A 27,572-nucleotide genomic window follows, 5' to 3' on the forward strand; every position below is an offset into this window, starting at 1 on the left:
TCTCATACATTCCATCTGTAAAGTTCCTCTTCTGTATGGATTCTCTGATGTATTCTAAGAAATATGCCAAGTTAAGGATTTGTATATTCACCAAATTTGTAAAGTTTCTTTCCTGTTTTATCTGACAAGGTCTAAGATAGTTTGTCCTGGTAAAGGATTTGTCACATTCACTGCATTTATGTTTCTTTCTTGAATGAAGTCTCTGATAAATTCCGAGACAGCCTTTCTGTGTAAAAGAGTTATCAAATTTTATGCATTTGTATGTTTTATTTCCTGTATGAAATTTCTGATAAGTTCTAATACAGTTTTTCCTGTGAAAGGATTTGTTATATTCCCTACCTTTAAGGTTTTTCTCCTTTATGAATTCTCTGATGAATTCTAAGATAGCCTTTCTGAGTAAAGGATTTGTCACATTCACTACATTTATAAGGTTTCTCACCTCTATGAATTCTCTGATGTATTCTAAGATATGAGCCACTTGTAAAGGATCTGTCACAATTACCACATTTGTAAGGTTTCTCTCCTGTATGACTTCTTTGGTGAATTCTGAGACTGCATTTCTGGGTAAAGCATTTATCACATTCACCACATTTATAAGGTTTGTCTCCTGTATGAATTCTTTGGTGCATTCTAAGATATGAGCCACTAGTGAAGGATTTGTCACACTCACTACATTTGTAAGGTTTCTCTCCTGAATGAATTCTCTGATGTATTCTAACATATGAGCTGCTAGTAAATAATTTGTCACATTCACTGCATTTGTAAAGTTTCTTTCCTGAATGAAGTCTCTGATGAATTCTAAGAGATCCATTCTGGTTAAGGGAATTTTCAAATTCCCCACAACAGGTATTTTCTCCTGCATGAATTCTCTCATGAGTTCTAAGATGGTTTCTCCGGTTAAAGGACTTGTCACATAAACTACATTTGTAAGTTTTGTCTCCTGTATGGATTTTCTGATGAATTCTTAGATTGATTTTCTGGATAAAGGATTCATCACATTCACTACATTTGTAAATTCTCTCTCCTGTATGAAATCTCTGATGAGTTCTAAGTTGATATTTCCGGTTAAAGGATTTGCCACAGTCACTACATTTGTAAGGTTCTTCTCCTGTATGAATTATCTGATGAATTATAAGACAGTCTTTTTTGGTAAAAGATTTATCACATTTACTACATTTGTAAGGTTTCTCTCCTGTATGAATTCTCTGATGAATTCTAACACTGCCTTTCTGGGTAAAGCATTTGCCACATTCACTACATTTGTAAGGTTTCTCTCCTGTATGAATTCTGTGATGAATTCTAAGATGGTCTTTCCGGTTAAAGGATTTGTCACATTCACTACATTTATAAGGTTTCTTTCCTGAATGAATTCTCTGATGGCTTCTAAGATATGATCCACCAGCAAAGCCTTTGCCACATTCACTACATTTGTAAGGTTTTTCTCCTGAATGAGTTCTTTGATGAATTCTAAGAAGGCATTTCTGGGTAAAGCGTTTGTTACATTCATTGCATTTGTAAGTATTCTCTCCTGTATGAATTTTCTGATGCATTCTAAGATTGCTCTTCTGGGTAAAAGATTTGCCACAGTCACTACATTTGTAAGGTTTCTCTCCTGTATGAATTCTGTGATGAATTTTAAGTCCTGAGGCTGTGGAAAGAGATTTGCCACATTCTTTACATCTGTAACATTTCTCTCCCATATCAGCCCCGTGATGGTACTCATGGTAGGAAAATGTACAGAATGACCTAGTAGCTTGGTTACATTTAAAAAGCCTCTCTTCTTCATGAATGTGCTGATGTTTTCTAAGACCTGAGCAGCAGACAAAGGCTTTGCCACAAAAACTACATTTGTAAGTATTGTCTCCAGTGTGGATTCTGTAATGTCTTTCAAAGACTGATACATGATAAAAGCACTTACCACATTCTGTACATTTGTAGGGATATTCTCCATAATGGATTTTGTAATGTAGTTTGAGGTGTGACAAATGCAAAAAGGATTTACTACATTTTGTACATTTATAGTGCTTCTCTTTAGTATGAGCTCTCTGATGCCTACTCAGACTTGAGCATATCTTGAAGAATTTTCCAGACTTCCTGCACTTGTGTGGTGGTTTCATTCCACTATTGTTTCCTTTTAGTACGAGTTTATATTTAGAGAGAAAAACATTACCATACTGTGCTTTGTTGTGTTCTTTCATTTCTAAGTGCACTGTTTGATTTTGATTAGTGAAGGAATACAAATTTAAGCTGCTCATAGAGTCTTCAAATTTGCATGGTTCCCCTGCATTCTCAGTGTTATGTCTGTTTGATGATTCAATGGAGGCATCTCTGTTGTTAGTTTGATAAGGTGTACTTTTAGAGGATTCGTGAATCATTTTGCTACATTCATTCCATTTATTAGACTTCTCTTGAATATTCACATGCTCAGGGACACTATACTTTATGCCTTGATCCAAGATTTCATCATGTTTGACACATACACGATTATTCTCTGAAAAAAAAAAACGCAATTAGGGATAGCAGTGATTAATGCATGAGCAGAAGAATCAATAACGGATGGTTCATGTACGTTTTCTAAGAAAGGTAAATAAATTAGCAATTCTCAAGAATAAAACTTTCAATAGAGTTCTTTTGTGTTTCAAAATCATTAACTGGAAGAAACTCAAATCTGATGTATATCAAATGAATCAAAATACTAATTCTTATTTAAATACTGTACCTTACAAAAGATATGACAAATAAGTGATCATGTAGTGAAGAACTTTGAGAAAGGAGCTTTTGGAAGGATCATATAAGCAATGTTTCTTTCCTTTCTTGTTTATGTTTTAAGACAGAGTATAGCTTTGGTCACTTATGAATTCACTATATAACTCACATTGTCATGGTACTTACCCTATATCCTTGCTTCTGGATCTGAAGTAGTGGGATAAAGACCTTACTGTCCCAGTACCAAACATACAGTCCATATGGAAAAAGTAAATACATTAGCAAAAACTAAATTCTCCCAACCACCAGTTCTTTCTCTACTTAAAATCTGCATTTTCAAAAACCATAAGTAAGAATCATAGAGACTAGCAGCCCCCAGGGACAAGAAATAGTGAGTCTGTCCTGTCCTTCCCCTGCCCTCCATTCCCTGGGCCATAGCTCTGCCTGTATCTCTGGAGGCCTTCTATAACCTGAAACAACCAGGTGAGATCCCCATGTCCCAAGTCCCTGCCCACTGCAATCTCTGGCAAGCCCAGCAGTGGTGAGAACCTCCCCACCTCCACTGTGTTCTATCCTTCAGTCCACACCTCTATCTGCAACCCAGAGGCCTGCAACCATCATGGACCACCATCTCTGTCTGCATCCCCGAAGGACTGCTACCATCTGGGACAACCAGGTCTACATGCAACTCAAGAAGGCATGCTGTTATCTGGGACTACCACCTCTGTCTTCATCCCCAAAGGTGTGTTGCCACCTGGGACTAAGAGCTCTATCTGCAGTCCCAGATTCTGCTACAACCAGGGCCTACTGAGCCTGTCAACACCAGGGGCAATATAATGATGAAAAGTTAGTGTAAGGACAATCAACAAAAGTTGGGGCTATATGGTACCACCAGAACCCAGCTATCCTATTAGAGCAAGCCCTGGATATCCTACCACACCTAAAGTGCAAGAAATGACCTTAAATCAATCTTATACAGATAATAGAGGACTTTAAAGAGGAGATTAATAAGTCCCTCCAAGAAATTTAGAAAAATACAATCAAACAGGTAAAGGCCTTCAGAGAAGAAATGAATAAATACAAAGAAATACAGGAAAATACAACAAAAAGGTGAAAGAAATGAATAAAACTGTTCAACAGTTGACAAAGAAAACAGAAGCAATAAAGAAAACACCATATGAGGGAATCTAGGAGATGAAAAACCTAGAAAAGAGAACATGAACTAAAGACACAAGTATATAAGAAATCGAAGAGAGAATCTCAGGTGTAGAAGATATAATAGAAGAAATTGATTCATTGGTCAAAGAGAACAATAAATATAAAAGTATCATGACACAAAACATTCAAGAAATCTATGAAAAGACCAAACCTAAAAATATAAGTAATAGAAGAAAAAGAAAATTTAAACATTATCTTTCTAATAATTGAATGCTATAGAGGATACTAGAGGGAAAACTCCCAACATACAGAGGGTAACTATACCCAAGAAAAGAAATAAGTAACTGCACCAGCAAAACCAAAAGAAGAAGCCAGGCGGTGGCGGTGTACACCTGTAATCCCAGCACTCTGGGAGGCAGAGGCAGGAGGATTTCTGAGTTCGAGGCCAGTCTGGTCTACAGAGTGAGCTCCAGAATAGCCAGGGCTATACAGAGAAACCCTGTCTCAAAAAAAAAAATCCAAAAAAAAAAGAAGAGACCACACCCACACACACACACACACACACACACACACACACACACACACACACACACACACGCACGTTCGCATGCATGCACTCACACTCACACACAAACATAATACTACCATCTACATCAATATAACAGAAATTAACACTCACTGGTCATTAGTATCTCTCAATATCAATGGAATCACTTCCCCAATAAAAAGACACAGGCTAACACAATGGATATGAAAGCGGGATCCATTATTCTGCTGCATACAAGAAACAGACCTCAGTAACAAAGGTGGACATTATCTCAGAGTAAAGGACTAGAAAAAGGTTTTTCAAGCAACCATCCTCAAGAAACAAGCTGAGGTAGCCATTCTAATATCTAATAAAATAGACTTTCAACTGCAAGTAATGAAAAAAGATGGAGAAGTACACCTCATACTGATAAAAGGGAAAAGCCACTAAGATGACATCTCAATTTTGAACATCTATGACCCAAATCCCAAGTGCACCCATATTCATAAAAAAGACATTACTAAAGCTTAAATTGCACAGTGAACCTCATAGATTAATACTGGGAGATTTCAATGCTCCAATCTCACCAATGGAAAGGTCATTGAAACAGACACTAAACAGAAAAATAATGAAACAGATGGTATGAATAAAATTGACCTAACATAAAAAATTTCACCCAAACAAAAAAGAATATATCTTCTCAGTACCTCACAGAACCTTCTCCAAAACTGATCATATACTCAGTCATAAGACAATCCTCAGCAGATAAAAGAAAACTTAAAAAAAACAAAAAACCTTTGCATCTTATTGGAATACCATGGGTTAAAACTAGATTTCAACAACAGAAAGCCTACAAACTCAAGAAAATTGAACAACTCTTTACTCAATGATCATTAATTCAAAAAGAAATAAAAGAAGAAATTAAAGTCTTTCTAGATTTCAATGAAAATAAAAGCATAACATATGCAGACTTATGGGGCACAATGAATGCAGTGCTAACAGGAAAATTCATAGTAACTTCATTAAAACAATTGCAGAGATCTCATACTAGCAATTTCAACGCACATCTAAAACCTCTAGAACAAAAAGAACCAAACATATCCAAGAAGGGTAGATGGCAGTAAACAATCAAACTCAAGGCTGAAACTACCAAACTAGATAAAAGAGAACAACAGAAAGTATTAATGAAACCAAGAGCTGGTTCTTTGAGAAAATCAAGACAATGGGCAAAGCCTTAGCTAAACTAAAGGGCAGAGAGAATATCCAAATCAATAAAATCAGAAAGAAAAATGGGGACCAACAACAAACACTGAGGAAATCCAAAGAATCATTAGGTCTTACCTTTAAAGCCTATACTCCACAAAATTAAAAAACTTGAAAGGAAATAAGACTATTTTCTGGACAGATTTCATTTACTAAAGTTAAACCAATTAAAAATTTTAAGTAGTCATATAACCCATAAGGAAATAAAAGCAGTCATTTTCAGTCTCACCCTAAAAAAGACTAAGGCATGCTGGCTATAGCTCAGAATTCCACCAGACATTTATTTTTTTATATTTTTTATTGGTTATTTTACTTATTTATATTTCAAATGATATCCTCCTTCCTGGTTTCCACTCTGCACACTCCCTATCCCACCCCACCCCACCGCACTTCTGTGAGGGTGCTCCCCCTCCCACCTACCCACTCCTGTCTCTCTCACCACCCTAGCCGTCCCCTATACTGGGGCATCAAGCCTTCATAGGAACAAGGGCCTCCTCTACAAGTGATGATAGATAAGGCAATCCTCTACTTCATATGCAGCTGGAGCCATGGGTCCCTTCATGTGTATTTTGTTGTTGGCCATTTAGTCCTTGGGAGCTCTGGGAGATCTGGATGTTTGATATTGTTGTTCTTCCTGTGGGATTGCAAACTCACTTCAGCTCCTTCAGTCCTTCCCCTCACTCCTCCATTGGGGTCCCTGGGCTCAGTCAGATGGTTGGCTGCAAGCATCTACATTTGATGTATTGATCAGACTCTGACTGAGTCTCTTAGGAGACAGCTATATCAGGCTCCTGTCAGCAAGCACTTGATGAAGACCTCAGAAGAGGGAAAGATCTCCCATGCTCATGGATCCATGGATCAGCAGGATTAACATAGTAAAAATGGCCATTGTACCAAAAAGCTGTCTATAGATTCAATGCAATCCTCATCAAAATTCCAATTCAATTCTTCACAGAGATAGAAAGAACAATTCTTAAATTCATTTAGAACAATAAAAAAACCAGGATAGCAAAAACTATTCTCAACAATAACAGAGAACTTATGGGGGAATCACAATCCCTGTTCTCAAGTTCTACTACAGAGCAATAGTGATAAAAACCACATGGTATTGATACAGAGACAGATAGATCAATGGAGTAGAACTGAAGACCCAGAATTAAACCCACACACTTATGGTTCCAAAATTAAACCCACACACCTATGGTCATTTGATCTTTGACAAAGAAGCTAAAACCATTCAGTAGAAAAAAAAGACAGCATATTCAACAAATGGTACTGGCTTAAGTGGCAGTCTGCCAGACTTTTAAAAGAAAATTTCCAGTACTCCTCAAACTATTGCACGAAAAAGAAACAAAAGCAACACTGCCAAATGAGGCTACCATTCATTACCTTAATACCTAAACCACATAAAGTTCCCAAAAAGAAAGAGAATTTCAGACTTATTTTCCTTATGACCACTGGTACAAAAATACTCACAAAGCAAATTCAATAACACATTAAAAGCATCATTTACCACGATCAAGTAGGCTTCATCTCAGGGATACAGGGGTGGTTCGATATATGTAAATCTATCAACATAAGAAAAAAATCACATAATCATAATTAGATGCTGAAAAAGCCTTTAACAAAATCTATCACCCCTCATGCTAAAAGGCTTGGAGAGATAAGGGATAGAATGCAGATACATAAACACAATAAATGCAAACTAATAGCAAATATCATAGTAAATGGAGAGAAACTTAAAGGAATCCTACTAATTCTAGGGACTAGACAAGGCTGTCCATTATTTCCCTATCAATTCAATATGTACTTGAAGTTCTAATTAGAGTTGTAAGAAAACTAAAGAAGATTGAGGCAATACATATTGGAAAAGAAGAAGTCCAAGTATTGCTATTTGCAGATGATATGATAGTATACTCAAGTTTCACAAAATAATCTCCCAGATAACTTCTTCAGCTTATAAATACCTTCAGCAAATTGGGTGCATACAATCCTAACTCAAAGAAATTAGCAGCCCTCCTTTATATAAACTATAAGTAAACTGAGAAAGCAATCAGGGAAACAATATCTTTAAAATAGTCACAAATAATATAAAACATTTTGGTGTAACTCTAACCAAGTAGGTAAAAGACCTGTATTTCAATTAGGCTTACAAGACGTTACATCTCCTATTATAGAAGAACTAATAAATTTTCATGATCATACATTTATAATTGTTTTTCTAATTAACTCCTTAGTACTATATATTATTTCACTAATAATAACCACAAAACTTACACATGTCAGGAACGTCAAGTCTTTGAAGACAAAAACTGAAGAAGATATCAGAAGATGTAAGGTCTCCAATACCGACGGAATGGTAAGATTAACATAGGAAAAACAGTTACCTTACCAAGAGCAATCTACAGATTCAATACAATTCCCATCAAAATTCCAATACAATTCTTTATAGACCTGGAAAAAAAACAACTCTGAATTTCATACGGAATTGAATACATATCAAAATTCCGACATAATTCTTCAGAAAACTTGAAAAATATTATAAACTTCATATAGAAAAGCAAACATAATCCAGGATAGCTAAAACAATCCTGTACAACAAAAGAATATCTAGAGTTATCACAATCCCTAGGTTCAAGCTACCCTACAGAGTAATAGTAATAACAAGTGCATAGTATTAGTATACAAACAGGCTGATCAACAGAGTCAAATTGAAGATCCAGAAATAAGCTCATACATCTACAGATGCTTGTTTATCTGTTTGTTTTGCTTTTTTAACAAAGAAGTCAAAACTATACAGTCAGAGAAAAAGCATCTTCAACAAATGTTGCGTCTCTAACTGGATGTCAGCATGTAGAAAAATGCAAGTAGATACAAATTTATCAGCCTGCACAACACTGAAGTCTAAGTGGATCAATGACCTCAACATAAAATTGGATACACTAGATCTCATAGAAAAGAAAGTGGAGAATAGCCTTGAACTCATTTGTACAGAAGACAACTCCCTGAAGAGAACATCCATAGATCAGGCATTAAGACCAACAATTAATAAATGGGACTTCATGAAACAGAAAAGCTTCTGTAAGGCAAAGGACACTGTCAACAAAACATCAGCCCGAAGAATGGGAAAAGATCTTTACCAACCCAACATCTGACAGATGGCTAATCATCAGGCAGGACTCTCAGTGGAAGGATAAAAACAATAATAACATACCCACAAAACACTTGACCCAAAATCTGTCCTGCCTACAAGAAGTATAGGGACAAAGATAGAACAGAGTTTGAGAGAATAGCCAACCAATAACTGACCCAAGGTGAGACACATCCCACAGTCAAAAAGTAATCCCTAACACTATTAACAACTCTTTATGCTTGCAGACACAAGCCGAACATAACCGTTCTCTGAGAGGCTTCCACCTAGCAACTGTTAGAAACTGAGGCAGAGAACAACAGCCAAACATTAGACGAAGCAGAGGGAGTATTGTAGAAAGTTGGGGGAAGGACTGAAGGACCCAGAGGGAATAGGGACTCCATGAACATATCAACAGAGTCAACTACCCTGGAACTTTGGAGGCTCCCAGAAATGCAAAACCACCATGCAACGAGCATATGTGGGCTGGACAGTACTTCTTTCATATTTAGCAGATATGAAGGCTGGTCTCCATGCCAGAACACCCAACAACTGAAAGGGGGGCTGACCCTGACTTTGTTATCCGCATGTGGACCCTGTTTTCCCCTAACTGTGCTGCACTGTCTGTGAGAGGATATGCTGTCCTGCAGTGACTTGATGTGTCAGGGTGGGTTGGTAACCAGGTAACCCCCTTCTCAGAGGATACGGTACTGTATGAAGGAGGCAACGGGAAGAGAGGAAAAGTAGGTGATCAGGATGTAAAGTGAATAGAAAACTTAAAAACATAAATTTAAAAAACCCTTAAATAAGTGAAGACTTTAATGCAGTAGTAAATTTGAAATATTTCCATTATTATGTATACAGTAATATATATCCATGCACTGAACATTCAATTTTCTTTGAACTTTGAAATTTTGGTTAAAAGCTAGATAAGAGATTACACAGAACATAGTATTGGTTACTCTTTCAGAGAATGGAGAGAAATGTAAAGGAAACACCATGACAAAGTTATGTTGGAAAGTAGAATTTACCTTATTCTGGGAGTCTCGAGACATTTCAGCGAGTTTACATTTTCACAGAGTAGGTAAATTCAAAGGATGAAATTGGAATTCTACAGGAAGGGTTAAAGTATTCTTACCCACAAAGAGCAGATTGTTGTAATTCTCCAACATCACGTCCATGTACAATGCCCTCTGAGCACAGTCAAGACATTCCCATTCCTGCTGTGAGAAGTCCACAGCCACATCCTTGAATGTTAACAGATTCTATAATAAAAAATTACCTGTTTACCATGTGCTGCTGGACAAAAAATGCTTTTCTAGGTAAAAACGATCTAAAGAACAAGATATTTTGTCATACCAATGAGTCATGGCAAACATTTAAGAACAAAAGTTTTCTAGACATCTTGCAGAGATGTGTCTGAAGTTAAGCACTGTGACTCTTCTATAGACAATACACGTAATGACTTATTATTGTTCACATTCACAAGGTCTCTCTACTTTATAAATTTTCTGATGATTCCTAAGACCTGAGTAGCAGATAAAGATTTTGCCACAATCACTGTATTTGAAAAATTTATCTCTAGTTTGGATTCTATAATGTCTTCTAAAGTCATTTAAAATGAACTCTACAGGCTGGAGGACATCATAGCATACATGCACACATTTGGACAAATATACTGAAATGCATGAAATTAAATTACAATTTATTTGTAATGACAGTTTCTAAATTCTCATAGCCTTTATTACATTTTTCTATCTCTTTGAAAACAGGAGGGCATGATAGTCTTAAAATCAGCAAATGTTTAGGGAACAAAACAAACACATTTGAGGTCTAGATGCAGGAATGTATCTTTATGAAATATGTGTTGACATTAAACAGCTTTATAATGTCAGTTACCAATGTCATAAACAGTAAAGTTATGGGTGAGCAAAAGTATGTTTCTATCAGTGTCAACTTTGGTCAAATATGGACACTAGAACAATACTGTTTGCAGATGGGCCTCACCTGACTCTATTCTAAAATGCTCTGTTGACATCTTGAGGCCTATGTATGATGCTGCAACCTTTCCAGAACAGAAAGACTGAATATGAAATGCAGAATGTTTGGTGAATTAAGTCTGAGTTTACTTTTTAAACAGCAAAGAATTTAACATTATTACACATATCCAATATTCCAAACAACACATAGAATCAACTACTTTGTGAATTTATTTTATGAGAATACATCACAACCACAAAGTAAATAGAAAAAGCAGCATTAAGCAGCATTAAAATAATTCATATTTTTATAATTGTTGACATAAAAAATACAGATATTGACAATTTTGTAAATTCCATATGATCTTTCACTATAGAATTATTAGCTATGTATCTGTAAATAAGTGATATATGTGGAAATAGATGCAGATAAGTTATTTTTGATCAAATCAAGTTTAAAATTGAGAATCTTGTATGAATTTTTAATATATTTTGGTTTTGCTCATGAAATCGACTGAATTGAAATTTGAATCTTCCAATTCAACTTTATTTTATTTTCTTCAGTATTTGAGCTCCTTTATCTAATAGGATTGTTAAGTTATATAGATAAGTATCAACTATAATTCTTCCTTTGTTTTTTAAAAACTAGAACACACAAAGTTTTATAGTACCTCTGTGACAAATGTGCATCAGAATGTAAACCTATACCCTGGAGAAATGACTTAGAGGCAAAGGCACTTGCTGTTTCTCCACAAAAACCTGATTCAATTCTCTCTACACACATGGCAAGTCACCACAATGCTTGACTTCAGTCCCAATAGTTTCCTGCTCAATACAGGGATCTAAGGGTATAATACATCATGCAGTGTACATAAAAATGCAGATGAACACTCTTATACTCAAATAAAATATTATTGTTAAGAAAAATAGAAATCTCATTAATTTGCTTAGAATTTTCTTCTATATAATATATAGATTCTAAAAGGGGAAAAACAAGTGGAGGGAGTAATTCTCTTAAAGAAATTAAGAGAATAAATTAAGAAGATCATTTGTTTATGCTTGAGAATTGATGGCTTAAGCACAGCACCAAGTCAATACTCTCTAGAAAATTCTTACTAATATAGTCCTCATGATGTAAATGTGGAGACAGTAGTGCTTATACCAAATCTGAAAAATGAAACAAAGTTAAATAGAGAGAATAATCATCTGTCTAAAAAACATATCATTGAGCACTGAGCAGAACCTCTCCTGAGACGGATTTCTAGTGCCAACCCACCTATGATCACTGAGTAACACAAAATGCCAAAGAAAGACAACATAAAACTGCAACCTTCATCACCACATAGACAAATCAGTGTTATAGAAGAGCAATCAAAATATTCTATCATTTGTGCCTCTGGGAGCTGAAGTGTTTACTATTGGGATTAAAGACAGAGAGTAACACTTATTATTCTGCTCTTCCATATATTGTTTAATGATGCCCACATATTTGCACATCATTCATACATCTGTTTGAGCATCATTTAGAATAGACAATTTTCAGAATTCCGGGTCTCAAGTCCATGGAAATTTATGCCCTCACAGTATAAAATCCAGTTTAAATTTAGTGGGAAAAGACTGTGCTATGTAAGTGAAAGATCAAAAGACATAATGTTGACTATCAGGAAAAAAGGAAAATAAATCATAGAAAATACACTTTATATAACATTACCAGATGTAGAAAATTAAAGTCTTGAATAGGCTCAATAATAAAAACAACTTTCAAAGAAAGGTGGATAGGACACTGACCTGGGAATCATTTACCAAAGAAGCATCCATCCTTCTTATTGCTCGTTTCCAAGTTTCTGTCTCAGGAACAAACACAGGAGTTTTAAAATTTCATATTAAGGTGTCAAAAACACAAAGCTAAAATTAATGCTACCCTGCTATGAACAATGCCAAGCATAGATGTAAGAAGCCACATGCTAACAGAAAACTTGACTACAACTTGAGGCTTTTTCCTAATCTCAGCTGCCACCAGGCTAATACAGAACATGTAATAGCTGGTGTGAAATACTACTATTAAGAGTTATTACTGGGAACTTATTTTCCAGGGAATGGAGTCATAGCCAAATGGCTGCCACATACCTAGGATAAAATGGAGTTTCATTAGTCGTCATACTAGAAAACAGTAACTGATTTTTCAGTCACATTTCATTTCATCGTACCTTGTAGATATAGTACATTTCTTTTCCATGTGTTCCCTGTTGTCTTAGAGATTAGAGACAGATCCTTTATTTGCCAAATACCATGGTTTTTTCAAAATATAACTGTTATAAGACCTAGTTACAGCAAATTTCATCATCATCTACAAAGGCTTTACATTCATAATGAGGTAAGTGTATCTTTCCAATTTATTCATCCAATCCATGTGGATCTGTTTTCTAAGTCACATGCACATCTTTTTGTGACAATATTGATTACCTAAAATCCATGTCAATGCATTGATAGATAGAATATTACAATTCAGGACACACATGTCTTTAAATGGAATGATCATGTTCTAAATGTTTTAAGCCAGTGGTTCTCCATCTTTCTAATGTTGTGACTTTTTAACACAGTTATAGGTACTCCTAAATTGTGTATCTTTTTTAAAAAAGTATTTGTTTTATTTATTTTTATTAGATATTTTCTTTATTTACATTTCAAATATTATGCCCTTTCCTCATTTCCCCTTTGAAAACACCCCATCCCACCCCCACCCCCTGCTCACCAACCCACCCACTCCTGCTTCCTGTCCTGGCATTCCCCTAGACTGGGGCATCGAGCCTTCACAGGACCAAGGGCCTCTCCTCACTTTGATGTCTTAACAAGGCCATCCTCTGCTACATATGCAGCTGGAGCCATGGGTTCCTCCATGTGTACTCTTTGGTTGGTGGTTTAGTCCCTAGGAGCTCTGGGGGGTACTGGATGGTTCATATTGATGATTCTCCTATGGGGATGCAAACCCCATCAGCTCTTTGGGTCCTTTCTCTAGCGCTTCCATTGGGAATCCTGTGCTTAGTCCAATGGTTGGTTGAGAGCATCCACCTCTGTAGTTGTCAGGCACTGGCAGAGCCTCTCAGGAGACAGCTATATCAGGCTCCTGTTAGCAAGCACTTGTTGGCATCCACAATAGTGTCTAGGTTTGGTAACTGTATATGGGATGGATCTCAGGTGCTGGGCATATACCCAGAAGATGCTCCAATGTGTAATAAGGATACATACACCACTATGTTCATAGCAGCCTTATTTATAATAGCCAGAAGCTGGAAAGAACCTGGATGTCCCTCAACAGAGGAACAGATACAGAAAATGTGGTACATTTACACAATGGAATACTATGCAGCTATTAAAAACAATGAATTCATGAAATTCTTAGGCAAATGGATGGAACTAGAAAATATCATCCTGAGTGTGGTAACCCAATCACAAAAACAAAACAAAACAAAACAAAACATACACACCTGGTATGCACTCACTGATAAGTGGATTAGCACGAAGTTCAGAACACCCAAGATACAATTCACAGACCATATGAAGCTCAAGAATAAGGAAGACCGAAGTGTGGATACTTTTATCCTTCTTAGAAGGGGGAACAAAATATGCATGGGAGGAGATACAGTGACAAAATTGTGGAGCAGAGACTGAAGAAAATGTATGTATCTACATGAGAGCATATCTACCTGGAGATTGATGAGAGAGTATCAGTTCCTGAAATCATAAGAATTATTTGTTTTATAATGCCTTTAGACAAGGGTCAATTTACCACCACTGGATCACAACCCACAGGTTGAAAACAACTAGTCTAGGCAATGTCAAGGCAGAATCACTAAGGAGGCATGGAAGAAAGTACCTCATAGGTGCCAGGGGAAGGAGAATGTATAGAAAAATATTGTGAATCATTTCAGAGACCTGATCAATTTGAGAAACATACTCCTGGACATACACACAGCTGTGCCTTGGTATTGTTCCGGGCAGTTCTTGGGTTAGTAAGTAGTATATATGACTCCACTTGCTACCCCTCAGTTCCTGCCTCTTATGGATTTCCTCTCTGATAGTTAAATTTGTAGTTCCACAAGAAAGTAATAGTGCATAACATGGGTATTATAAAGACTACAGACTCTAGTTCTGAAAAGTACAATATGAGAAAATAGTAGAGAAATCCTCAATACAGAGGAAGGAAAAAGGCATCACTCAACAGCTCCGCTAATCCTACCCAGCAGGAACCAGAGTACAGAGGAATGGATAGTTCATTGTTTTTAAGCCAGCAACAGGTGAAGGAGCTAATGATCAGCAATAGAAGTAGGATCTGTCCTTTCCGAAAGGCATTCCGTGAGTAGGTCAGTGGAAGTCACAGGAACAGCACGTAACTCGACAGCAGTGTAGAGATGAAAATGAAACTGCAGCAAACTTAAAAGCTCCCAGTGAACATAGCACATGCAGCCAACTTTCGTCAGAGTCTGTATGACCTTCAGGACCTTTGAAACTCAACTGTAAACCGCAGCACTGGAGTGTGACAATGATTATGTTTGATTTTAATGCATTTGACCTATGAACAACAAAGAAGAGTTTGCTGAGTGTGAATTCGGAGAAAATTAACATGCAGCAATTAATTGAACTTATTTTACTACTGCACATGCCCAATCCTGTTTGCACATCATGTATGACTTACAGTAGAAGCATGTCCTTTCTACATCAAGCCTGACTGCTCAGTGAGGAGGTTTGAGATCTGTAGACCTGTGATAAACCTTAAAATAAGAAAATCATGCCATTTGATACAATTCACTTTCCTTCCATAGTAGATGTCTTTGTTGATGGGATGATGGATAACAGCACTTTCCTTTATTACACATTCTTCCAGAATTAGGGTGGATCCTCATAAAAATTACTGTATATATCTAGCTACATATTAATATGATAAAATGTCTTTTGCCACATTACATTGGACACAATACATTCCCCAGCTCTGGGCTCCATGAATACAAACAGCTTTATCACACAGAGGGATCACCTAACTGTTCCAATGTCGACATGAGGTGTCAGCATATTCAGGCGCCATATCATACTAGAAGTGGCATGTCTATATTCTTTCCTGTACTGTTATCTTGACTCCTTAAGCAATACTTTTAGATTATTTCTGGTGTCTTGCTTTAAAAATAAGGTTTATTTCTTTAAATTTTATTGGGAGGGGTATTTTTGCCTGCATGTCCATCTGTGTACTTCATATACTCAAAGACTACAGCAGCCTCATGAGAGCCACAGATGCTCCAGAACCTGTGCTCTGGAAGGGTGCAAATTCCCTGGGCAGTTACAGAAAACTGAACCTGGAAACTGCAACAGTAACAAATGCCCTTAACTACTGAGTCACATCTCCTGCCCTTTAATTGTTCCTTAATTGGCTACTTTGGAGATAAATTGATGATCAGCGAGACAGAATTCATGGAGCATCCGCTTTGTCGGAGCTCAGAAAAGGCAATCATACAGAAATGGGGTGACAAAGATACATTGAAAAGGTTGGCAATAAGAGGTACTGCACACGCCCAATCCTGTTTGCACATCATGAACTATTTACAGTGAGAGCGTGTCCTCTCTACATCAAGCCTGACTGCTCAGTGAGGAGGTTTGAGATCTGTTCCGTCCACTAAATGTGTATTATGTATGTGTGTCTGTTTTATACATGTGTGTAGGTATAGGTGTGTGCGTGTGCGTGTATATAAGTATGCGTGAATACTTGTAAAATTAATGAAACAGGTGGTGATGCCCAGTTGAGTGTGTGCGTGTGTGTGTGTGTGTGTGTGTGTGTACACACGCGCGCACGCACTGTCCCCTTAAGAGTTAAAAGATTTCAGAGTTTCTTGACAGGCACTGTAGCTGGCCCCAAGCAGTTAAGTTTCTTTTTGTAATCTGCTGCTGCTCTCAGTAACAGTTAATTGCCAGAAGAGAGAGTGAATTGCCAGAAGCTATAAGCTCTGGCCCCAGGACGGTAAAAGAAAGCCAAATTGTCAGGACCTACAGCCTTTGCCTCCACCCCCACAGCCCCTACCCTGCTGATGTGACACCTCACTGCTTTCCTCAGTGAGGTGTCAAAAGTCAAAGCTGGCTTCTGACATTCTCGCACAGCCTGGGATGTGTAAATGGCACTTGTAATATTTTTTTTTACAATATAATGTGTATACATCACAGATGAAAAATTAATAGTAACATATTATGTAGTAAATGTTACTGATTATAGCCATACCTGTGGAGCTTGCAGAAGGACATGTAGTATCCCAATAGCCTCTTCAGTTGATCCTTATGTGACTAATAACTAAAACCTTTGCAGCACTATAATTCACAGACTCTAAATGTCATTCTCTTGAATAAGTTAGAGTACAACATAGTAGATGGAAAGGAAGGATTAACTTAAATGACATAAGCTTTGTTATACCCAAAGTTGAAGAGAAAACACTGTTTGAAACATCAACACATAAATACAATGCTGGAAGATTATGTTTGAGAAAAAATTTTGGCAAGCAGAAGATAAATGGCAAAAAATATCGGGATAAGCCTCAGGTCATAAATCTCAATCTTCCCAACACTGTAAGATATCCACAGAAAAATTTGAGTGTCATCATTAGGATGAGCAGAGGAACTGCTCACAATCCTGTCCCATTTCTGCACGTCTACTAGTTCTGCAGATTCTCTGAGCTAGGAAGTTCCAGTGCCACAGCTCTGCAGTTATCACCTCTGCACTGATGACTGGTGACTTTCCCAGGACATGCTACATGGCTCCTACAGCAGTGTGGGGTTTTCACATCCTGAAAGACACAAGTCTGTTTGCTCAGCCCCTGATACCACACCTTGAGAATACTGGAGGTCCCTCAGGAGAGGTCTTTTTTTTTCATTCCCTCAGGGCTTTGAGTCCTTGGGGCCTTCCCAAGCCCATCCCAGGATGACTGCTTAAAGTTATATTTCAGCTTTAATTCTGCCCATGCCAGGCAGGCACTTCCTCTAACCCTAACCCCAATTTTCCACTCTATATCCTGACCTATTTCTCCCGCTCTGTCTCAGGCAGACTTTCACATAGCTGTCAAGCTGCTCTGGATCTGCTGTACACAGCCACAGCTACCCCACAAGCATGCCACCTGCCTAGACAGACTGTTATACCCCAGTACCTGGCCCCCAATCCTAGAATCTTAGCCTTCAAGAATAACATCTCACATTGAGATTCCAGCCTCCTGACCTAAAACAACACAGCAAAAGACAGCTGATTGGTTGGAAGCAAAAGAAATAACAAACATTGATAGAACATCTCTACTCTAAATTATTAATGCTACATAATACAATAGGAATGAAATTAAAGATACAGAACATAAAATATAATTTGAAGACTATTCAAGGATGGCAGGAACAAACTTACTGAATGACAAGAGAACTCCAGTAAATGGCTGAGGAAACTGAGAAAATAATGAGAATAATGCAAGATGCAAACAGAGATAGAAAACTAAGGACTCCTCAACTTGAAATGAAACGAGAAATGAAGAACTCTGTAAGCCTGATGGTAACTTAATAGATAGCCTGTCCATCATGACATAGAAGACAAACATCAGAGTTTCAATACAAGCCTAGATGACTTAACCAAAGAAATCACAGGTGAAACAAATGAACAAAATTCTTATGGAATGCCAGTAGCAATATTAAATTAAAAAGTGAAATTCAAGCCAGACCCAGTGGGGTAGGACTTTCATCCTAGGTCTCAGGACAGAGACACAAGCAGACCCATGTGGTTTGGAAGCCAGCCTGGTTTCCATATCAGCTTACAGTCTAGTCAGGGCTACAGAGTGAGACTCTGTTTCAGAAACAAACTGAAAACCCAAACAAGAATTATAGATAAATTTTCTACAGTGACATAAATGTGCCTTTTGGCACAATTATAGCATGAATATTAGAAGACTGATTATGTTGGTTCGAATGAGGATGTTTCTCATTGGCTTATATATTTGAAGTTAACTTTCTATCTGGTCACAATGTTTTAGGAAATTTAGTTACTAGAACATTATTGAATAAAGTCTGACAGTGAGGGTAGGCTCTGAGAAAAAATAGCCACAATCCACTTGGTTTTCTCTTTCCCTCTTTATTTAACTGTGGCTGAGGATGTGGCCTCTCAGCGTTCTATCTCACCAACATGGCTACTACTATCAGGCCTCCCTGCCATTATGGATTCTTATCCTTTGGAAACATTCCACAAAGTAACCTCTTTCTGCTACAAGTTGCCTTGGTCATGTTGATTTATGAAACCAGCAGACAAAAAACAAAACAAAACAAAACAAAAACACTTATAGTAATACACATATTCTGATTGGATTCAAGGTTCTGTTTCAGAAAGAAAACTCATATCATGTTCTGAAACCTAATCAAGAACAGTTAGCATGACAGGTTATGAGCACTAAGGGGCCTGTGGGGAAAGTGGACCTTGCCAGGAAACTTGGTATCATAGAGTGGGTCTGAGTCCTTGGAAACTAGGGGTACATAGCTGAGAAGGTAAGTGGCTCTCTGCTTCTTGCCAGGAAACTATGAAGAAATAACAGAAGAGGTGCTGGAGAGACAGCTCAGTGGTTAAGAGCACTGACTACTCTTCCAGAGGTCCTGAACTCAATTCCCACCAATCACATGGTGGCTCACAACCATCTGTAATAGGATCCTAGGTCCTCTTGATAGTATGTCTGAAAAGAGCTACAGTGTACTCATATATATAAAATAAATAAATCTTTAAAAAAAAAGAAACAATATATGGGGACACCATATAGACAGTTTAATATTCTGCAGAGATACTAAACAATTCTTATAAAAGGCTACTGTCATTGTATCAGGAAATGAGAAAACTGACCAGAAAAGGAAAAGGATATAAAGGAATAACTGAAGGTTTCAAAGTTAACAGATCATGAAACAAAACTTAAGCAGTACTTTTCCTAAGTTCACAGTATGCTTAAATATAGTAATGAAATTTACATAATATTTATATGAACTCCCAAAATAATATAGATAGAATAAGAATATCATCATACACATGCAGATAAATTATATTTTGTTCTAGTATTTTCATGTAGGAAGTCTGCAATGCGTACAATAGGCTAACAGTCAGGATGTGACTTACAGTAGATTATTCCAAAACCATTTCTATAGAAACAGAATGTGGAAAAAAACAATCTCATGTCTCATTTATTCTTATTGATTTTAAAATCTTTAGTATATTTTTATTTTAGCTTATGGGTAATAGTGCTTTACACCATGTATATATGTGCTCTCTTTGTGCATGGTTCCTGCTGAGGTCCAAAAAGGCATCAGATCTCCTGGAACTGAAGGCACACATGGTTTCCAGACATCATACGGAAAACTGTACCTAAGTCTCTTTAAGACAAGCAAGTACTATTCACTACTGGGACATCTCTACAGTGCTCCTCCCATCCCATTTCCACTGTCCCTGGAACTCCTCACTAATCTTACCTTAATTCCTCCAAAATATTCATGGTCCTTTTACTATAGTTTTTCTTTTTACCTTATAGGATTCTTTGTTTTGGTTCACAGGGGAACAGGCTTGGCTTATCAGTTAGACTTTCATACAAGAAAAACATTCTTCAGAGTTAATTTGCATTTCTAACACATTACAATGCCAGTAGAGAAAGAGGATTCTACAAATGATTCCTCAATTGCTGTACAGTGGAAGAATATTGAAAATGTTCTGTAAGCATTTTCAGCTAGTATTGACTTGAGTTCCACCTCTTCCCATCACAGATCAATCAAACTTAGCGAGCTGAAATGAAACTGAATGATGGCGATGACGATATTTAACACTCCTGGATTTCTTAATCTATCATGGAACAAAAATAAAAGACGCCTTATATCTCCCAAAAGGACCAACATGAAGAACACAAATGATCATGCAAAGCTCTTTTTTCCTCTGAGGATTTCATTTTATCCAATGACAGGTAAGACTCATTCACAATGAACTCTAAAACTTGTAGAGTAGTATAACCTGGAATCCAGAGGAGGAGATAGAGACACCATAAAGGATCCTCACACAGAAACCAGGCTGCTTCAATTATGCAATATTCAATCTCTATACAAAGTCCTTTCTTTGCTTTGCCCCTCTTCTTGAGAAAAGTACACAGCCACAAAACTGTCATTAAAAACTGTGCGTTTATGAGCCAGCTCTGTAGGTTCACTCCTGTGATTTTGGCATTCAGGTGGCAGAGGCAGGCAGGTCTCCTGTGTCTTAGTTAGGTATTCCACCGTTCTGATGAAACACCATGACTAAATAGCAAGCTGGGGAGGAAGAAGTTTATTTGGCTTACACTTACACAATACTTTACATCACTGAAAGAAGTCTGGACAGGAACACTAACAGGGCAAGATCCTGGAGGCAGGAGCTGATGCATAGGCCATATGGAAAGGTCCTGTTGATTGGCTTGCTTCTCACGGCTTGCTCAGGCTGCTTTCTTATACAACCCAGGACCACCAGCCCAAGGATGGCACCATCCACAATGGGCTGGGCCCTTCCCCATCAATCCCAAATTAAGAAAATGCCTTATAGCTAGATATTATGGAGGCATTATGTCAGTTGAACATCCTTCCCTTCAGATAACTCTGGTTTGTATGTCAAGTAAACATAGAACCAGCCAGCACACCAGCCGAGCTGTGTCCATTGCTCACATCACTGGTCTCCAGCACTGCTACCTCTAGTGTGGTTACCGTGTTGCCGCCCCTCTCCTTAGGGAGAAAATAAGGGAGCTAAAGAGAACATGCCAAATATAACACCGGTCCCACTTCCAGAGAACACAGAATTGTAAAGGAAGCACCCTGATAGGATTATGTTGATGACCAGAATTTCCCTCATTTCTAGGAGTCTCTAGACAGTACAGAGAGTTCACACATATACACAAAGCAGATAAATACCAAGGATGCATCAGGCATTAGATAAGAAGGGCATTCTTACCTACAAAGAATAGGTTACTGTAATTCTCCAACATCACATTTTTTTACAACAGCCTCTGAGCAAAGTCTAAACATTCGCGTTGGTACTATGAGCATCCCACAGCCGCATCCCTGAATATTAACAGACACTGTCTTGGACAACTCCTCATTCATTATGTGCTGCTGGAACTGCCACTATCAGTCCAGATCCTGTAATGTCTATTAAAGCGCGCTTTGGTTCCTAGCACCCTCATGGCACTACACATCAGATTCTCTTTCTTAATATTTTAAGACAAGAATTTTGTTTAGTAGCACTGGGTGCTGGCATGGGGCTTACAGATATCCAACTGCCTCTGCCTCTTCAGTGCTGGGATGAAAGGCATGTGTGCCTCCATTCCCAGCTACACAACAGATTTTAAGTCTAGTTCCGTGGGATCCAATTCTCTATTCTGAACTCTACAGGCAGGAGGCCTACAGAGCACACATCCATATATTTAGGCAAATATACCAAAATACATAAATAAAAGAAAAATATAATTTTAATAAAATTTATTTTTTAAAATAGTTATATATTGCATCTTTTTTCTCTGTAAAAGCAGGATGACATGATGGTCTCATAATCAGCAACGGTTCAGAGAATATAAGGTAAACCCTTGAGGTCTAGATGTAGGAATGTACATCTAAAAATTATATTGATCTCAAATAGGATCCCAGTGTCACATATCAGAGGGTAAATTATAATGATTAAAACTGTGCTTCTAAAATCTATAGCTGTCAGCCTTGTTCAACGGTCTGCAGTTAGGACTCACTGCCTGACTTGTAACCTTCTCAGCTGAGATCCTGAGGCCTACATACAATGCTGTACCTTTTCTAGAAAAAAAGGAGGTAGAGTCTGAAATGAAACATGCATAGATGAATTACAAGTCAGAGTTTTTTTTTTCCTTGAGACAATAAGGAGTGTAACACCAGTGCATACATAGCACATTACAAACAACACATGGAATCAAATATATTACGATGTTATTTTATAACATCTAAAACCATGAAGTAAACAGAAAAGTTAGCAGCGTGTAGCATTAATATTATTTAAGTTTTCTAAAAAATGACACAGCCAATAGAGATAGATAATAATTTCAGTAATTCAGGGTTCCCTAACCCTAACCCTATAAAATAGAAATATAAACCTAAATAAATGCTTATGTGTGAATGCATTCAGATGAAGGAGAGTTTCTGTGATTGAAACAAATGTACTAAGTTGTGTAAATTAAACTAACTCTTCATTAATTACGAATATATTATTGCTCAATTAGAAATCTGAATCTTTTGATTTCAGCTCTACTCTTTTCATCACTATTTGAACTCCATCATCTAACATGAGTTTAGGATGCACAGGTAAATATCATTTATGATTCTATTTTTCAAAAAATAGAACTCTGTTAAATTCTGGCTCCATCATGAAAGTACACAAGAAATTTAAACGTAAGGGCTGGAGTAATGTCTCTAGGGCAAAAGGGTACTCACTGTTTCTGAATAGAAACAGTCTAATTCTCTCTACACACAAAGCAACTTATGATTTTGTGTGTCTCCTGTGCCATGGGTTTAGTGACTATATCAGGGCTCAGTGGGCTTCATACATGAATACAGTACATACTAAAATGCAGATGTACACTCCCATACTTAAATAATGTTTTAAAGAAATAAATGGAAGTCTGTCTAATATAACCTCTCTTGAAAATCTCTACCTATATAAAACATAGTTACAGGGAAAGGAAAAACATGGAGTGGGGGAGCCTTCCTCTTCCAAAAGATAAGAAGAGAACAAAGTCATTAGAAGAGGCCTTAATTAATGCTTTCAAATAGATGGCTCGTGCACTATATCAAGCAGTATCTGTAGAAAATTTAACTGATATAATCCACATGACACAATATGTACGGGGATGTCAATATTACCATATGCAGGGCTATGGAAAGTCATACAAATGAATCAGAATTGTAGAAGAAATGATGAGTTCCCAGAAACAAGTGAATAAATCAAACTCCTGAATTATAAAACTAGAGCACACATCAAGGAGATGCTGATACTGAAGCAGAGTTTTCTCTAACAGCATCTGAGGACTGGGCAGATTAGTATGGAATTCTCCTTCCTTAAACAAAGCTTAGGGGATCTGCCTAAAGGAGATTATTACCTAAAACACAAAGAAGAACACTAAAAAGTCATCATGCAAAGCTGGCTTTACCTCAATGCCCAGAGCAGAGGAGCTCAAATCATTGTATGCAAAGAAAAATCACAGACCAGACTTCAGGATCTATACAGACACAGTCTCTATATTACACAGAAATGGAAGCAAAGGTGAGTTCACACCAAGAAAGCAAGATTATTTTAACACTTATGAACTAATCAATGTCCTACACTAAGGATGTAGACGTAGTGAGAGAAGAAATATGACTATGTCAATAGATGCATGAAAGCCCTGTCATAAAATATGACATTTACTGAATATAAAAGCCCTCAAGAATGTGAGAACAGATGAAGCATACGTCAGGAACAGAAGCACAACTAATGCAAACAGTACAAGAACAAAGCACAAGTGGAGTTACTGTGCTGTCAATCAGAACTAACTCAGAGTATATGAGTGAGTACACACTTCAAGGGCAGAGACAAGCTTAAAGAGGACAATATAGGATAGGCAGAAAAAAGCAGACCTTAAGAGAAAAATCAAAACAAACAAACACCTCAGTTAGACTACTCACATTGTCTACAAATATCTTGGACAGCCTGGTGGTAACATTCATGGTGTCAAAAGCTTCTATGCAGACAGGCTAGGGACAGCGGTATCAATGCCCATTCCCAGCTATAGATCCTGTGTATTACAATCTCAATCTGCCAGGCAAGGCCATGCCAACTGGGGCCATAGTGCCAAGACAATCTGTGGGTAACAGAAGGTGTTCTGGGTCGATCTGAGGCCAGCTCCACATTGGGAGGTGGTGGTGGGGAGTATGCGTGTGAAATACATGTGTTATAGTGGAAACCTGGCCAAAATAAGGAAGGTCACAGGTTCTAGAAGAAAATTCACTTTTGACACTTGACACATGTTCAAATGGCTTGGTTCACATAGAAAGCTTGGTGCTGCTTTCAGACTATGTCAAAGAAACTTTGTTTTCAATGGGCAACAGTCATTTCAGAGACCCCAAACTAATCAAATACTGAGAAAAACTGTTTACTATACAACCTATAAGGAGAAATCGATTTTACAACATCTAATATTATTCTCAGTAAAATTTCCAGAATAATTAATGAAACAGAATCTGGGTAAACCAACTCCATGTTCTCTTTTTATTCTCACTTGAGTCCCACTTCACCCCTTGTTCAATCCCTCTAACATACCTGGATTATTTACTACAGTCTCCTCTCTCTTCACCATCGCAGGTTCTTACTTGATTCGCCAGTGAGCAGACCTGGCTGAGCAGTGGGGGACCTGCATATGCATAAGAGATTCTTCAGAAAGCACCTGGAACTTTTCATGGAACAAAAATGAAAGATGCTGACACCTCCCAAGAGGATAAACATGAAGGAAAGAGAAAATAACATGAAAAGTGTCTCTTTCCTCTGAGGATTTTACTCTATTCTATAAGATATGAGATTCATTCATACAGAGTTCACACACATGCAGAGTCCTTTTCCAGGAACCCTGAGGAAAAGCAAGGAACTCCAAGAAAACGATTGTGACTCACAGAACCCAAACTGATAATTTTCCTAAAGGAGGTCTCTGAAAAAAAGCCCTGACTGCAGAGTCCAAGCAAAAAGTCCACAGACACAGAATTCAATGTCAACAAACCATGAAATAACTCACAGTTATGCCACATGCGCTTTTCTTGAACTAAGGGGCCATGTTTCTGATGTAAGTGAGCAATCATAATTATTCAAAAAGTGATTTTTAATTTTATTTAATCTACACTGAGTTTTCTGTCTATAAAAATAAGGGGCCTGACATCACCCTCCCACAGCATGCATATTGGTCTGGCCATGTTAGATATCAAAGAAACTTAGGAAAAATGGCTAACTGAGGTGCCTATTAACCTATCATAGTAGACATCTTTGGATAGGTGTTTCCTTGGCAACTGGTTCCTCTCTTAGGAGCCTCCTCTCCTCTAACTCCCCCTTAACCCTAACTCAAGGTTAGGTTAAGTCTCGAACCTTCCAGATGCCTCTGTTTTCTCGCTCATACTGCAAAGCCCAAAATAAACATGTAAGCACTACCTGCCCAAGAACTAAATAACTTCCTAAAATGTTGGGAGTTGTAGTTCTTAGAAAAATAACAAATTCTCATGGGAATGTATATAGTTTTGTCATTATAAACTCCTGTAGCATGAGCTCAAACTCCATAGCTAGGTCAGTATTTAATATTTAATAATGCTTGCCCAAATGGTGGTATTGATTTTTCTCAGGCAAATCTCAGGATTAACATAACCTGCAATAAATCTTCTCAACCATACCTCAGAGTAATCATGTCCTCAGTTTTCATTCAGATCTAAGGTGTTAACAGTTGTAACTCAACATATAAAGGCACATTTCTGACTGCTGTATTTGCATCAAAGAGTGCATACATCTAAGATGGAAAACAAACGGGGAGTAAAGCTTCGCTCAGTAAAATGTAAATGTCACAGCTGTAACTATGGTGCTCAATAACATTTTCTGACTCAATCAAATCTGAACTGGTTCTTTATATGACTAACATCTGCAAAACTCTCTGAGGATGCCTATTCTCCAGGCCAACGACCACTCACTCTCTTGAATAGGAAATAGTGGAACAGGGGCGTTAAGAAAGCATGAATGAATTGAATTCGAGGAGCTTTGCAACTGCTGGAGCAAAGAGAATTGCGCGTGCAAACTGCAGATTCTGCAAATGCTCTACGAGATTATTTTAGGGAAATATTCCGGCAAAAATAAGATAAACGAAAACATCACGATAAACCCCAGTTCATAGGATATCAAACTCCCCTACAAGGAGCCACAACAGAATTATGTATGAGAGCGGCGTCCTTAAGAGCGGCCGAGGAAACCGGTTCCTCTGCGCCCAACCCTTTCCCAGCCTCCAGCCCCTCTGACCTGGGAGGTTCCCGCTGCAGAGCTGCTGACACTTCCAAAACGCACCCAGAAGCACCCGAGGCTTAAGGGAGTTTTCAGGTAACTGAAAGACCTCAATACACGGCCCCAATACGCGGCCAGGGTCTCCCACCCCGACTTCCAGACCTTGCGGCTCCCTGAGTCCTTCAGGGAAAGGTGGAATTTCCTGTCGCTCACGCTTGTTTTCTTAGAGAAGCTCCGCCCAACATAGCCCACTTCCGGTTCTGCGATTCCTTTAAACCTGCTTGCTGTATGCCTTTATACTTAATTAGCTTCTGATACTTACCAGCTGGTTTTGTCCCCACCTCCCCTAAAGTCATCTGATTAGGCAGGGGTGTCCGCCCATCAGATACAGCTCCTCCCACTCAGTCTTGGGCAGCCTGCTACACAGCTCCAGTGGCCAGGCTGACCTGGACTTGTTCTTTACACTGCACAGCCTCTCCTAAACTGCTGCCAGGCTGGACCAGAATTGGATCAAATGGGATACACCAGGTATATAGCCTCCAACCTGCGTTCTGATCCCATCAGATATGTTATTCCGGCTAATTTCCCCTCCTTGGAATACCAGACCCCTAGGCTAAAACACACGCACACGCGCGCACACACACACACACTTAGTAAATTCTGATGCTCACTCAGATCCTATTCCAAAAACAAAGTAAAACAAAGATTGAACACTGTTGCCTCTAAGCATTAATCATATCTGTATCCCCC

General features: G+C 37.9%; 1 protein-coding gene across 1 annotated transcript; it reads right to left on the reverse strand.

Annotated features, from left to right (window-relative positions):
* Positions 1-265: 265 nt before the first annotated feature.
* LOC127673895 (zinc finger protein 420-like) lies at positions 266-27,065 on the reverse strand. The gene is made up of 5 exons (XM_052169653.1): positions 26,841-27,065; positions 25,119-25,209; positions 12,551-12,606; positions 9,922-10,048; positions 266-2,491 (listed from the first exon to the last, which is right to left on the reverse strand). The coding sequence occupies exons 2-5, from the start codon at positions 25,153-25,155 to the stop codon at positions 342-344; spliced, it is 2,370 nt and encodes a 789-aa protein (XP_052025613.1). The 5' UTR covers positions 25,156-25,209; positions 26,841-27,065; the 3' UTR covers positions 266-341.
* Positions 27,066-27,572: the final 507 nt, after the last annotated feature.

The sequence above is a fragment of the Apodemus sylvaticus genome, chromosome 23 (assembly GCF_947179515.1).
Source record: "Apodemus sylvaticus chromosome 23, mApoSyl1.1, whole genome shotgun sequence".
Classification (NCBI taxonomy): domain Eukaryota; kingdom Metazoa; phylum Chordata; class Mammalia; order Rodentia; family Muridae; genus Apodemus; species Apodemus sylvaticus.